Source organism: Emys orbicularis, chromosome 25 (genome assembly GCF_028017835.1).
Source record: "Emys orbicularis isolate rEmyOrb1 chromosome 25, rEmyOrb1.hap1, whole genome shotgun sequence".
Lineage (NCBI taxonomy): Eukaryota > Metazoa > Chordata > Testudines > Emydidae > Emys > Emys orbicularis.
Window position 1 is genome coordinate 12266796 of NC_088707.1, and position 15324 is coordinate 12282119.

The window sequence follows — 15324 nt, forward strand, 5'->3', positions numbered from 1 at the left end:
CCGCTTATCAATTCCTCCCCCTCCCTCCCTCCCTCTATCTCCCGGAGGCTACTGAAGCCAAACCGGGAGATTTTAGGCGCTAAAAGTCCAGTCAGCGGTGCAGCGGGGCTAAGGCAGGCTCCCTACCTGCCCTGGCTCCGCGCCACTCCCGGAAGCATCCAGCACGTCCCCGGGGCGGAGGCAGAGGGTCTCTGCGGGCTGCTCCCACCCTGAGCGCTAACTTTTGAGAACTGCTGGTCTACACTGCTGCAGGGGGTGAGTCTCCCAGGGCAGGTTAACAGACTTGCAGTAGCAGGGCTTGTGCTGGCCTGCTGAAAACAGTTGCATGGAGCAGCCCCCTGGGCTACAGACCTAGCGCCTTGGGCAGTGGCCTCTGTTGTTTGCAGTCCCTTTACTGCGCAGAGAGGGTTGATTTCCCATTGCATAGAGCCGGAATGAGGGCGCTGGGCACTCACTGGCGTTAGTGCAGTCTGTGATTGGCTGTGGATGCCAGCCCCCCCCTCTCCCCAGGGTGACAGTCATTAGCACCTTTCAGCCTAACCGTGCTGTGCGCTCTGAGTGAGGTGGCAGAATCGGGCCCAGTGTGGAAATACAGATTGACAGCTCCCCTCCCAGCCGCCTCGCCCGGGCACTGGCTGCAACGCAGACCCCCGGCCCTTAGACTGCCCCTTGGCAGAGACCCCAGCATCTCGCCCTGCTCCTCCACGCACAGACCAGCCACCCACTGCCCTGTATCCACCACTGCAGGGAGGGAGGCATGGGAGGGGCGAGGGCTCCAGCCTCAAGGGCTCCCCTTCTTGTCCCTGCTCTCTCGGTCACCCCCGCTGCTGTCTGCATGATCCCCCAAGGCCCCAGAGACACCCCGGCCCTGGGGAGGTCACAGGCAGACCCGTGGGCAGTGGGGGGTGTTTCCTGTCCCTCTAACCAGCCATCTCCTGTCTGTTTGCTTTGCAGCTGCCCCTGGTGACCGTGCAGGTCAGTCTGTGCCTCTCCAGCCTCCTCCTCTTCCTGTCTGGTTCATCCGAGGGCCCCCGGGGGTGTTCAGTCGTGGGGATCCCAGAGGAGTCTGGGCTGTGACCACAGTGTCCAGCAATCCAGCCCTAGACCCTTCTGCCCTGCTATGCGGGTGAAAAGGGTCCCAGAGCACAGGGTGTTTCTGGGCTGGGCCCCATGGGGAGCAGGGAGGGGACATTTGGCCCATCGGGTTACGTCCTCCCCACCCCGAGTTTGCAGCGTCTGGGGCTGTCTGTCCGGGAGGCAGGTGGGTTTGGGCCTGGCTGGGATCCCTGCCTGAGTCGCTCACCCCGAATGTTCCCAGCCCCGAACTCTGGGTCAGGCAGTGACTTGATATGGCCAGTGGGGAACTCAGCAGGGAGCTCCCTTGGGAGCCTGAATGGGGGAAGGGCAGGGGAGGAGGGAGGGTCTCTGGGAGCTGCAGGGGCAGAGGGGAGGGGTGGAGGTTTGGGGAGGCTGCGTGGGGGGAGGGGAACAGGGAACATACCCACAGAGGCCTAGCACTGAGATGGAAATGGTCCCTATGGCAAGTTCCCTGGGCTTTGTCCAGGCTGGAGATGGGGTGTCCCTCGGGAGCCTGTTCCCCCCATGGGCGCTGCCCTTGGGTCAGGGCTGAGGGGCACTGGCAGGGGCCCCCTTGCCCAGCGGCTGCCCAGCGGTGCCTGCTCCAGGCTAAGGAGAAGGATTTGAGCCCCCGGGCGTCGATCCAGCCCCCGTCGGCAGCACGAGGCACTCGGGGGCTGCCGGGGACGAGCCGTGTGTGGGGGCAGCGGCTGAGCAGGCCGTGTCCGTGTGCCAGGATCCCAGCGGGAACCGCATCGCCCAGTGGCGAGATGTGACTCCGCAGCAGGGCATCGTGGATCTGTCCCTCCCGCTGTCTGCAGAGCCGGCCCTGGGGACGTACGCCATCGAGGCGCAGGGGACGAGGCACTCGTTCAGCGTGGAGGAATACGGTGCGCAGCGGGGCCCAGGGCAGCGACCCAGGCCGTGGCTCCAGCACGTGGTGGGGGAGGGGGATTCCTGAGTCTCCCTGGGGCGAGGTGTCCGTGGGTCCCTGTCAGAGGGTCCCTGGGAGCTCAGACCCCTGGGACTGGCCCAGCCAGCTCCAAGCTCTCCTGGGCCTCAGCCACCCCATGCCCACTCCTCCCGCAATAGGGCTCTGCCCCAGCCCTGCCCCACTCTGCCCTAGATCCCTGGGGGAGGGCTCAGGTCAGCGCCACTGTCGGGAGGCAGAGCCGGGGATTTCAGTATGGCCAGCCCCAGACATGTCACAATCATGAGTCAAAACCCCAAAATCGTTAGGTTTATTTTTAAAGATTGTTTCATTCTTTTAGGTCTGACTTTGGATTTTTTCACACACACCCCTGCCCCCGTATGTGTGTGTGTGTCGCCGGGGGGGGGGGTGCGGGGGGAGTTACCCTATTGCCAACTCTCCCAAAGTTATCGCAGACGCTGATCCTGGCTCCCGCTGCAGGAGTTCGCTGTCTGCACGATGAGACGGAGCTTCCAGCTTCTCACCAACCCCCCAGCATCTAATTCTGTCCCCCCAGCCCCAACTCAGCCTAGCCCAGCCCAGCCCCCACCCACATCTGCCCTGTGCCTCCCAGTGCCGCCTCCTGGAGCACAAGGGGCTCTTCACACATACACACCCTTCCCAGAGCTGGTGTTGATGGGAGTGGGAGGGAAATGTCAGCGGCCCCCTCTCCATCCTCCCCCCCAAAAAACCTCCTCTGTCTCCTGCGGGGGAGGAGGAGAGAAGAGCTCTTATGTCTCCCTTGAAACAGCTGCCACCTACCCCCCCTCGCCCCAGACACCTGCCCCTGACCCCCCAACTGCCTCCCACCCCCCTGCCCCAAACACCCTGCCTGACCCCCCCCAACTGCCTCCCACCCCCCCTCCCCTAGCATAAGGGAAAAAGGAGGCACCCCCCAAACACCCCCCTCCATCACTGGCCCATCCCAGCGCTGCACATTCACCCAGCCACAATACACACTCCCCTCCTGGGGCTTCTGGACCTCAGAGCCGCCCAGCCAGTTCCTGTCAGTGCCCCAATGGCCCAGACTCTGAGGGACAAACTGCCCTGGAGCAGCCCCCCCGGCTCCTCTGGGCTGAGCCCAGGGGTGAATTTGGCCCTGTCTGGCCAGGCTGCCTGGCAGGGGCCTGCTGGGGACGAGGTCCCAGCCGAACACCAGCTCCCGGAGGGGAACAGCCGGGACCTCATCAGCCGGGAGAAACGCCCACGGCCCCTGGGCCCACGTTAGGGTTACCAACCCTCCCACTTTCGCTGGGAGCTCCCGGAATCAGGAGGCTACTGAAGCCAAACCTGGAGATTTTAGGCTGCTAAAAGTCTGGTGGCGCAGCAGGGCTAAGGCAGGCTCCCTGCCGGCCCTGGCCCTGCACAGCTCCTGGAAGCGACCGGCAAGTCCCTGTGGCCTCTGGGGGAGGGTCAGGGGGCTCCGCACGCTGCCCCCGCCCTGAGCGCCAACTCTGCAGCTCCCATTGCTGGGGAACTGCGGCCAATGGGAGCTGCGGGGGATGGTGCCTGCAGGCAGGGGCTGCATGCGGAGCCCCCTGTTCCCCCCCAGGGGCTACAGGGAAGTGCTGCCTGGTTCTGGGAGTGGCGCGGGGCCAGGGCAGGCAGGGAGCCTGCCTTAGCCCCACTGTGCTGCCGAGTGGGAGCCGCCCGACCAGGGCCTGCACCCCTCCCACATCCCAACCCCCTGCCCCAGCCCAGAACCCCCTTCTGCACCCAAACTTCCTCCCAGAGCCAGCACCCCTCACCCCCTCCCACACCCCAATCCCCTGCCCAAGCCCTGAGTCCCCTCCTACACCCAAACTCCCTCCCAGAGCCAGAACCCCTCACCCCCTCCCACACCCCAATCCCCTGCCCAAGCCCTGAGTCCCCTCCTACACCCAAACTCCCTCCCAGAGCCAGAACCCCTCACCCCCTCCCACACCCCAATCCCCTGCCCAAGCCCTGAGTCCCCTCCTACACCCAAACTCCCTCCCAGAGCCAGAACCCCTCACCCCCTCCTGCACCCCAATCCCCTGCCCCAGCCCTGAGTCCCCTCCTACACCCAAACTCCCTCCCAGAGTCTGCACCTCTTATCCCCCCCCACACCCCAATCCCCTGCCCAGCCCTGAGTCCCCTCCTACACCCAAACTCCCTCCCAGAGCCAGAACCCCTCACCCCCTCCTGCACCCCAATCCCCTGCCCCAGCCCTGAGTCCCCTCCTACACCCAAACTCCCTCCCAGAGTCCACAACTCTTACCCCCCCCCACACCCCAACCCCCTGCCCCAGCCCTGAGTCCCCTTCTGCACCCAAACTCCCTCCCAGAGTCCACACCTCTCACCCCCTCCCACACCCAACCCCCTGCCCCAGACCGGTGAAAGTGAGTGAGGGTATGGGAGAGCGAGCGACGGGGGGTTGGGGATGGAGTGAGTGGGACAGGGCCTCGGAGAAGGGGCATGGGTGGGGCAGAGGACAGAGCTAGGGTGCTTGGGTCTGTGTGATTAGACAGTTAGAATCAGAGAATCATAGAATATCAGGGTTGGAAGGGACCTCAGGAGGTTCTAGTCCAATCCCCTGCTCAAAGCAGGACCAACCCCAACTAAATCATCCCAGCCAGGGCTTTGTCAAGCCGGGCCTTAAAAACCTCTGAGGATGGAGATTCCACCACCTCCCTAGGCAGGGCTGTCCCTAGCCATTTGGGAGCCCTATGCAGCCCCCCTGGTCTCCCCCCGCCCCCAGTGCCTGGGAGGCAGGAGCTGTGGGGAGCCTCTTTTGGGGGCCCTACAGGCCCAGTGTGGCCCGGGGAATTAGCGGGGGGCTGGGAGCAGCCCGCTCCGCTTCCCTCGCCCCGGCCCCAGCTGTGTCGCTCAGGGGAGGGAAGTTGCGGGAAGAGAAATCCCCCCCCCACAGCGGGAAGCGGAGCAGCCCAGTCCCAGCCCGCTCCACTCCGCCAGCTCCCAGCCGCAGCGCTCCGCTTCCTGCTGCCGGTGAGTGTAGAGTCGCTGGGGGAAGAGGTGGAATGGGGGAGGGCCAGGGGCGGAGCAGGGGGGAAGGGTAAGAGGCAGGGTGGAGGGAGTTGTCCGGGGGCCCACACACCCCTAGGGACCGCCCTGACCCTTGCAGCGGGGGCCGGCTGAGGGATAGGGCTGGTCGCCAGGGCTGGTGCTGCCACGTATGCACCACGCAGCTGCGTAGGGCACCATGAAATTTGGGGCAATTTGGTGCCCCACATTTCATGGTGCCCTACGCAGCTGCGTATGCTGCGTATGCCTAAGGACGGCCTGTCCCTAGGTAACCCATTCCAGTGCTTCACCACCCTCCTAGTGAAATAGTGTTTCTTCTTCGAGTGCTTGCTCATATCCATTCCAGTTAGGTGTGCGCGCGCCGCGTGCACGATCGTCGGAAAACTTTTACCCTAGCAACACCCGGTGGGTCGGCTGTGGAGCCCCCTGGAGTGGCGCCCTCATGGCGCTGGATATATACCCCAGCCGACCCAGCGCCCCCTCAGTTCCTTCTTACCGCCCCTGACGGTCGTTGGAACTGTGGAGCACGGCATAGCTGGTCTCCACACTCCCTAGCTTATCGTTCTCATTTCTGTAGATAGTTGTGTATAGTAGTTAAAGTCCTTTAGATAGTCATTCATTTAGTTTTGTATTTGTTGTAAATTGTTAGCGGGGGTTAAGGGGGTTGTTCTCCCCCCTTTTTCCCCCGGCACATAGCCGGGCTCATGCCCAAGGCTCCTGGCTTTAAGCCGTGCGCGTCCTGCGCGAAGCCTATGCCAACGAGCGACCCGCACACCTCCTGCTTGAAGTGCCTTGGGGAATCCCATCAAGCAGATAAGTGCCAGATCTGCAAGGTCTTCAAACCTCGAACAAGAAAGGAGCGGGACTTTAGGCTTCGGCAGCTCCTAATGGAGGCGGCACTTAGCCCGGATCCTCCCTCGGCGCGCCCAGCCCCGGCACCGAGCGCCTCGGTGCGCAGCGCCCCGGCGGCTCCGACCGGTGCTGCGGACAAGTCCTCTCGGCACCGGCCGACTTCGGCACCGCACCCGCCTCAGGGGACTCGGCGCCGATCCCTATCTCCGGGCCATAAGAAGGCCCGCAAGGCGCAGGACATTGCTGCCCTGAAGACGCCGGCTCCCCTGGTGCCGGGGGTAGAGCCGCGTCCGCCTTTGGACCGCCAGAAGCAGGCGGCCACACCGTCGACTCCGGCACCGAGGCCGTTGAGTCCGGTGCGGACTGTTTCACCACCTAGGCTGGTGGTGGAACCTTGTCTCCCTTCAACCCCGGAGACATTTGCGACCGCGAGGGACCTTATCGCCCTCACGGAGCCGGCACCGTCGCAACTTCCGGCACCGGTGGCTCCACGCATAGTGCAGTCCAGGAGCAAGCCTGCCCTGGTGCGCCCACCGTCTCCAGCCGTGGACTCTCGGCACCGCTCCAGGTCTCGGAGCAGGTCCCGACGCCGCTCGGAGTCCCGGCGCCGACTATCACCTCGGCACCGGTCGTACTCGCGGCCGAGATCCTCTTCGCGACGCCGCTCTACATCTCGGCACCGTCGCGATCACCGGCACCGATCGGACTCGAGGCGTAGCTCCCGGCACCGGTATGAGCGCCGCTCGAGCTCGAGGGACCGCTCCCGGTACCGGGTCTCGTCGCGGTCGTCGTCCCGCTCCAGATCCGGATCGCGGCACCGGCAGGGCTACCGGCACCAATCCCGATCCCGGCACCGCTCTCCGGCACCGCGCAGGGACAGATCTCCCTACGACTGGCACCGATCGGCACCTCACCATCCGGGGCCGGTTGCATCGCGCTCGGCACCGCCGTGGCCGTCGAGATCTGCATCCCGCTCCTCTGAGGGGGCCTCTAGATCGGGCTACCCTCCTCAGGGGCAGGCGGCTTCGGCGGACTTCGGCCATTCGCAGGAGACGGCCGAGGACCCTACACAGGGACCTGCGCACTGGTCCTTTTGGACTCCGTGGGCCTACCACCAAGCGCAAGGGGCTCCGCCATCTGCCTCCCGCTCGGCACGTTCCGAGCCCAGGGCCCCGGAGGCCACCATCTCCCGCCCCCCCCCAGGGGGCATGGAGGCTCCAGTGCCCACGCCTGCGGAGGCCCTGGACCCGGGGGCAGGCGATGCCCAGCTCCAGGAACACCTGGAGCAGGATCCGCCATTGGACCCCTTGCCACCGGGGGCATCCTCCTCCTCCTCCCCCGATGAGGCGGTACCGGGTACATCCGCCATGGGCCCGCCCCCTATAGACTTTCGGGCCCACCAGGACCTCTTGCGCCGGGTGGCGCGCAATATGGACCTCCAGGTGGAGGAGATCGTGGAGGTTCACGACCCGGTGGTGAACATCCTCTCAGCGGATGCCCCATCCAGAGTGGCGTTACCGCTTATTCGCACCATACAGGCTAATGCCACCTCGATCTGGCAAACCCCGGCCTCTATTCCACCCACTGCCAGAGGCGTGGAGAGGAAGTACTTTGTCCCCTCCAAAGACTACGAGTATCTGTATACCCATCCCCAACCGTGCTCACTGGTGGTGTCATCAGTGAATGCACGGGAGCGCCATGGCCAACAGGCAGCAGCGCCCAAATCGAAGGACGCTAAGCGCTTCGATTTGTTCGGACGCAAGGTGTATTCGGCGGGGGGGCTTCAACTTAGAGCGGCCAACCAACAGGCGCTCTTAAGCCGGTATAACTTTAACTCCTGGTCCTCAATGTGGAAGTTTAAAGAACTGGTCCCCCAGGAATCAAGGGAAGAGTTCGGGACTTTAGTAGAGGAGGGTAAGCGGGTGGCACGCACCTCCCTACAGGCCTCCCTAGATATAGCTGACTCGGCCGCTAGAACCCTGGCTTCGGGTATAGCCATGCGGCGAATCTCCTGGCTCCAGGTGTCAGGCTTGCCGCCAGAACTGCAGCAGACCCTGCAGGACTTACCCTTTGAAGGCCAGGGCCTGTTTTCTGAGAAGACGGACTCTAGGCTCCAGAACCTCAAAGACTCCCGGACAATGATGCGCTCCCTGGGGATGCATGTCCCAGGGCCACAGCGCAGACCCTTCAGGCCCCAGCCTCAGAGGTTCTACCCTCCCCCGCCTCGTCCGAGACAGGATTTTGCCAGAAGGCGGGGTCGAGGCGGTAGGCGAAGGTCGACCGGCCCTCAACCCGGTCAGAACCAGGGCCAGCCTAGGCCACCTTCAGGGCCTAGGCAAAACTTTTGAAGGTGCGGTCGAGGACGGCACCATAACCAGTACCCAGGATTCAACTCCCCCCTTCCGGCATCGCCTCTCCCGTTTCCACCGTGCTTGGTCCCTTATAACCTCGGACCGTTGGGTCCTTCACACAGTGGAGAGGGGATACGCCCTCCAGTTTTCCTCGCCCCCCCCTCCCACTCCCCCTCCCCGTCCCTCTTCAGAGACCCTTCTCACGAGCAACTCCTTACACAGGAGGTTTTTGGGCTCCTCTCTATGGGGGCCATAGAGGAGGTTCCGCTAGAATTAAGGGGCAGGGAGTTTTATTCCCGCTACTTCCTGATCCCCAAGACGAAAGGGGGTCTACGGCCCATCTTAGACTTGCGCGGACTCAACAAATTCATAGTAAAGTTGAAGTTCCGCATGGTATCATTGGGGACCATTATTCCTTCACTGGATCCTGGAGACTGGTTCGCCGCCCTCGACATGAAGGACGCATATTTCCATATAGCAATTTATCCGCCTCACAGGCGCTTCCTGCGATTTGTAGTAAACAAGGTGCACTACCAATTTGCAGTCCTTCCCTTCGGCTTGTCCTCGGCTCCCAGAGTGTTCACAAAGTGTCTGGCAGTCATCGCGGCATACCTTCGTCGACAAGGGGTACAGGTGTTCCCGTATTTGGACGACTGGCTGGTGCGCGGCCGCACCAGGGACCAAGTTCAGGCTCACGTCCACATAGTGACACACACTTTCCACGAGCTGGGCATTCTACTCAACAGAGAGAAGTCCACTCTAGTGCCAACCCAGAGGATAGAGTTCATTGGAGCAATCCTAGACTCCAGACGTGCCCGAGCCATTCTGCCAGACAGCCGATTTCAGACCATCGCAAGCGTCATTCAAGGACTCCGGGCATTTCCGATTACCATCATAAGAACATGCCTTGCCCTGTTGGGTCACATGGCCTCGTGCACCTACGTAACCAGGCATGCCAGACTACGGCTTCGCCCACTACAGGCTTGGGTATCATCGGTGTACCGTCCTCACCGGGACGACCTGAACATGCTGGTCACGGTTCCGTCCTCGGTCTTGGCCTCCCTCACCTGGTGGTTGGATCGCGCGGCGGTCTGTGCAGGAGTGCCTTTTCACGCCCCACAACCTTCCCTCCACCTAGTCACGGACGCTTCATCTCTAGGATGGGGCGCTCACCTCGGGGAGCACCATACCCAGGGCCTGTGGTCCGCGTCCGAACTAGCCCTGCACATCAACGTCCGAGAGCTGATGGCGGTGCGCCTAGCCTGCCAGGCATTCCTCAATTTCCTACAGGGCCGTTGCGTGTTGGTCCTCACCGACAACACCACGGCCATGTTTTACATCAACAAGCAAGGCGGAGCCCACTCATCGCTCCTATGCAAAGAAGCCATTCACCTGTGGGGCTTCTGCATCGCCCACTCGATCCATCTCACGGCATCGTTCCTTCCTGGAGTCCAGAATACGCTGGCGGACCGTCTCAGCAGGTCCTTCCAGACGCACGAGTGGTCAATTCGCCCGGACATCATCTATTCTGTCTTCCAGAGGTGGGGATTTCCCCAGGTCGACCTGTTCGCATCTCGAGCCAACAGGAAGTGCCAGGCGTTCTGCTCCCTATACGGGCGAGCTCCAGGCTCTCTGTCGGACGCCTTCCTTCTATCGTGGAAGGGCCACCTGTTCTACGCCTTTCCTCCATTTCCGCTGGTCCACAGGGTACTGCTCAAGATCCGCACAGACCATGCACGAGTAATTCTAGTCGCTCCCGCTTGGCCGAGGCAGCACTGGTACACCACACTGTTGGAGCTGTCGGTTCAAGCGCCGATCACGCTCCCCTTGAGTCCGGATCTCGTCTCTCAGGACCATGGCCGACTGTGTCACCCCGACCTGCAATCGCTCCACCTCACAGCGTGGATGCTCCATGGCTGAATCAGACAGAGCGGCAATGCTCGCAGTCCATCCAGCAGATCCTGCTGGGAAGTAGAAAGCCCTCTACACGGTCCACTTACTTAGCCAAGTGGAAGCGGTTCTCCTGTTGGTGTGAGCAACGAGCTACGTCCCCCTTGCAGGCACCTATCCCTCTCATACTGGAATATCTCCTGTCCCTAAGACAGCAGGGCTTGGCGATATCTTCAATCAGGGTTCACCTCGCCGCTATTTCGGCATTCCACCCAGGAGAACTCGCGTCCTTGGTCTTCTCTAACCCGCTGGTCGTTAGATTCCTCAAGGGCTTAGACCGGCTGTACCCACAACAACGCCAGCCGGTTCCGACGTGGGACCTCAACCTCGTTCTCTCCAGGCTCACAGGGCCTCCGTTTGAACCATTGGCGACCTGTTCACTCCTGTACTTATCCTGGAAGACGGCCTTCCTCGTAGCCATCACCTCAGCATGGCGTGTTTCTGAACTCAGAGCGCTGACGTCCGAGCCCCCATACACGGTGTTCCACAAGGACAAGGTGCAGCTTCGCCCCCACCCTGCCTTTCTTCCGAAGGTGGTTTCACCTTTCCACGTAAACCAGGATATCTTTCTCCCGGTCTTCCATCCAAAGCCACACGCTACTCGTCAAGACCAGCGTTTGCATTCTTTGGACGTTCGCAGGGCCCTGGCTTTCTACATCGACCGTACAAAGCCATTTAGGAAGACGACGCAACTCTTCGTTGCGGTGGCCGACCGGATGAAAGGCTCACCGGTCTCTTCACAGTGCCTGTCCTCTTGGATCACGTCCTACATTCATGCTTGCTACGACCTGGCCGGTGTCCCGACGCCACGCCTCACCGCTCACTCCACGAGGGCCCAGGCCTCCTTGACTGCCTTCCTGGCTCAAGTCCCGATCCAGGACATTTGTAGAGCTGCAGTGTGGTCTTCGGTACACACATTCGCTGCTCACTATGCGCTGGTGCAACAATCCAGAGACGATGCTGCTTTCGGGTCAGCGGTTCTGCACACAGCAATGTCTCACTCCGACCCCGCCACCTAGGTGGGGCTTGGGAGTCACCTAACTGGAATGGATATGAGCAAGCACTCGAAGAAGAAAAGACGGTTACTCACCGTTGTAACTGTTGTTCTTCTAGATGTGTTGCTCATATCCATTCCAAACCCGCCCCCCTTCCCCACTGTCGGAGTAGCCGGCAAAAAGGAACTGAGGGGGCGCTGGGTCGGCTGGGGTATATATCCAGCGCCATGAGGGCGCCACTCCAGGGGGCTCCACAGCCGACCCACCGGGTGTTGCTAGGGTAAAAGTTTTCCGACGATCGTGCACGCGGCGCGCGCACACCTGAGTGGAATGGATATGAGCAACACATCTCGAAGAACAACAGTTACAACGGTGAGTAACCGTCTTTTCCTAATATACAACCTGGACCTCCCCCACTGCAACTTGAGACCACTGCTCCTAGCCCTAGCCCACGTGGTCCCTGGCATCATCGCCACTCTCAGCCCAAACACCAGCTCTCAAGTCCATGTCATTCCTGGCGCTGCCCCTGCCCATTGGGGCCAGGTAGTGGGGGACAGAGGCTTTTTTCAGTTTATTGTCAGTGGGGTTGAAAAGACTCCTGCCGGCTGAGGCTCCTGCTGCAGCCTCTTCCCAGCCCTGCTCCATTTCCGGGCCCTTCCCCTTCCCGCCCGGCCGGCAGGTTGGTGGGGGGGGCTGCAAGACCTGGGGAGAAGCTCCAAGGCCGAGGATCGCGATGAAACCCCCGAGCTGGTGCTGCGGGTCGGTTTCACCCCGTCCCTCTCTGTCCCCCAGTGCTGCCCAAGTTCAAAGTGACCCTGGAGCTGCCCCCCGTGGTGACGGTGCTGGATGAGACGCTCCTGCTGCGAGTGTGCGGCCGGTGAGTGTGAAAGCAGCCCTGCCGGGCCGATAAAGGGGGGGCTGGTACCGCCCTGGGCCTGACTCCCCTCCCCGGCCCCCCAGGCCAGGATCTGACCTGCCCCTTCCCTGCCTGCGCCCCGCTCTGCCCCATGCTCATGGTCAGGCAGGGCTCCCTGGGGCTCTCACTCCCAGCCACATGACCAGCCCCACCCCATGGGCAGAGGCGTTGGCCCCCTCCCCTCCCACTTACCCTCTTCCTCCCCTCTGCTAAACAGATACACCTACGGGAAGCCCGTCCTGGGGAGGGTCCAGGCCAGCCTGTGTTGGAAGAAACAACCACCTTATCTCAGGTTCAGTTCTTATCTGTCGCTAATTCGGTGCACGGAGCTTACTGGCCAGGTGAGTGTGACTGGGGGGGGGGGAGGTACATGACATGCTGCTGGAGGAGGCTCCTCTCCATGTTTTTCTTACACTGGCCAGAGGGGGCACTGTGATCTGCCTTGATGATGTTGGTGACATTGGTGTAAAACTGGTGTAAGTGCAGGCGAATCAGGCCCTGGATCCATCCGGGTCCCCATTTGGCAGGCTGGGGGTGGGGACTGGCAGCCGTGTAGCAGGGCTTAGGGACTTATATGCCCCCCCTTCACCACAATATCTCAGTGCCTCACTAATCCTCCTAGCCCCCGGGAGGCAGGGCAGGCTCCTGTCCCCATTGTACAGATGGGGAACTGAGGCACGGAGATGCTCAGGGTCCATCTGTGCAGCAAAAACCCTTCAGCAGCGTCTCCGAGCCCAGCTCCACTGCCTGGGGCTTTTGCCGCAGGGCTAAAGGAACAGTGTAGACACTCGGCTGGAGCCTGGGCTCCGAGACCCTCCCCCCTCCCCGGGTCTAGCGCCTGGACCCGACCGTCGACCTGCTGGTTTTAGCCCCGCAGCACAAGCGGGGTCAGCAGGGCTGGGCTCGGAGACTCGCGGCCGCAGGGTGTTTCTGCTGGAGCCGTACTCAGAGGGACTTGCAGGCAACCTGTGGCAGAGCAGGGACTTGCCCCAAGGTCTCTCCAGACCTAGGCTAGTGCCCCAGGTTACGGGGCCGCCCTTCCTCATCAACAGCTCTCGTTAGGCGGGGGCAATGGAACAATACAGATCTCCCCGAATGCTCTCAGTCCCTGGGGGGCTAGGGGGGCGATTAGAATTAGCCAGCGTTACCACGACGATGGGGGACAAGCACCAGGGGATCTGTGATGGGCACGAGTGGCCAGGGCCTGTTTTACGTCTCATCCCACCCACAGCAGCTCCAGCTGCACAGCGCCCCCTAGCGCCGCGCTGGGGTACTGGTGTCAGGGCTGAATCCAAGGTGAGAGCACCCCCTGCTGCTGACTTCAGCCCCCAGATTTTCTTTGAGTGTCTCCCGGCCCAGCACTAACCAGGCCAAGCCCGATTAGAGACCTGCTGAGCTGACACCTGCGGGACCTGGTGCAGAGCTGCTGCTAACGGGCTGTGATTCTCTCCCTCCAGACTGACAGCAACGGCTGCTTTTCCAGAGAGGTGGTTATAGCTCCCGTTAACCTAACCCACCCTCACTACAAGCTGAGCCTCCAGGCCAAGGCGTCTCTCATGGAGGAGGGGACAGGTGGGATTGAAATCAAGCACACATGCACGCCCCCAGGCAGCTCCCAGCACTGAACCCCCAGGGGCAGAGGGGTCTCACTTGCTCATGTGGTCATGTCATTCGTAGCCCAGCTGCTTTAGAGACAGGCCCAGAGGTAGCGTTGGGGGGTTGGATCTGGGGTTCTGGTTCAGCCCATCACTGGGATCGATCCCTCATGAGGAGTTCAGACCTGGGCACGTTCACGCAAAGACTAAACACCCTCCCGCGAGTGGCCTCTGCCTGTGGACTGAGCTGGCAGAGCGGAGTGAAGGCCCAGCCTGTGTCGCTGGGTCCTGAGTCACGGCCTCAGTGACGTTAGCGCTTAGTGTTCAAAACTGCAAGTGCTAATCGCTTAGCAACAAACCCAGATAACTCCACATTTAGCCCAGAAGAATCCTGATTTCCAGAGTGGCCGACACCCATTTGGCTGAAAACTGTAACTGTGGGATGGCTACAACGTTACCCTCGGATGCTGACATCAGCGATGGAGAAGTGGCTGGAGGAGAGCGGGTCCAGAACGGCAACGGGTCACTGGGCACTTCTGAAAACGGCCCTTTCTGGGGGCAGGCCCTGTGCCGAGAGGCCTGTGTGCGGGGTCAGCTCTGGGGCTGTTCAGTAAGGAACTCTCTGCTGGGGAAAGGGCCGCAGAGTCAGGAGACTGCTGGCAAATGTCAAGTGGCTGGTTTGGGATTAAGCCCCAGGGGAAGGTGAATCTAAATTTTCTAGTTTCCAGATTCCCCAGGAAAATCCTTCTCTGACCCCAGCCAAACCTCCCAAATTCTCCCCCAAATCACACCCTCCAGTCCATAGCAAGAGGGGGTAGAAATGGCTGCGCGGATTGTTATGGAGAGAAATCTGGGACGTAGCCTGAACTCTGGTGTCACTCCCAGCACCAGCACATTCCTCCTACTGTGCCTCCCTCTCCTGCTAGGGGTGGAGCTCAACATGACCAAGAGCTGTGACATCATGTCTGAAATCGCTACGGTGACCTTTGAGGACGCTGACGCTACCTACAAGGCTGGAATCCCCTACACTGGCAAGGTAACGGGATTACAGGTGTGACAGAGTGGGATATGTCTGTACCAACTGTAACCTCCATTGGTGTTGACTGCTTGCCGGATGTGCTGCACTTCTGGTGCACACATGCCCCATGCACTGGAGATCAGAATGCTTTAGCTGCGCTCTCCATGTCCTCAAGGCCCCCCCTTACCAAGGGCACAATGGGGGTTGAGCAACCAGCCAACCCTCAGTTCCTTCTCACGGCCTCTGGCTGAGAGACAGCCAGCAGCAGTGTCCGGTCTCCCGCTCCGCTGAAGATTTTCTCTTTAAGTTTTGTAAAAAGTAATTTTGATAGTTAATAAATGTTACTGGAGATAGTGGTTTAGTTAGATTAGCTGAACTCTCCTGTTGTAGGGAGGATTTCAGTCGTAGACTCCCTCTCCTCGGAGCAAAGAATGTCGGCCATACGTACGGGGTGGGGGAGTCTAGCTTGGGAAGAAGGGACTCTGGAAAAGATTTGGAGGTCGTGGTGGATAATCAGCTGAACATGAGCTCGAGCGCAACGCTGTGGCCAAAAGCAATAATGTGATTCTGGGATGTATAAACAGGGGACTCTCGAGT

At 61.2% G+C, this 15324-nt stretch overlaps 1 protein-coding gene across 1 annotated transcript in view; it reads left to right on the top strand.

Moving 5' to 3' along the window:
- Positions 1 to 15324, top strand: part of LOC135894652 (alpha-2-macroglobulin-like protein 1) — a 77246-nt gene that overhangs the window by 5321 nt on the left and 56601 nt on the right. The window contains exons 5-10 of the mRNA XM_065422790.1: positions 955 to 975; positions 1814 to 1967; positions 11991 to 12075; positions 12332 to 12455; positions 13572 to 13686; positions 14636 to 14745. Of these exons, the coding sequence (XP_065278862.1) occupies positions 955 to 975; positions 1814 to 1967; positions 11991 to 12075; positions 12332 to 12455; positions 13572 to 13686; positions 14636 to 14745 (609 nt within the window). The remainder of the gene's footprint in view (positions 1 to 954; positions 976 to 1813; positions 1968 to 11990; positions 12076 to 12331; positions 12456 to 13571; positions 13687 to 14635; positions 14746 to 15324) is intronic.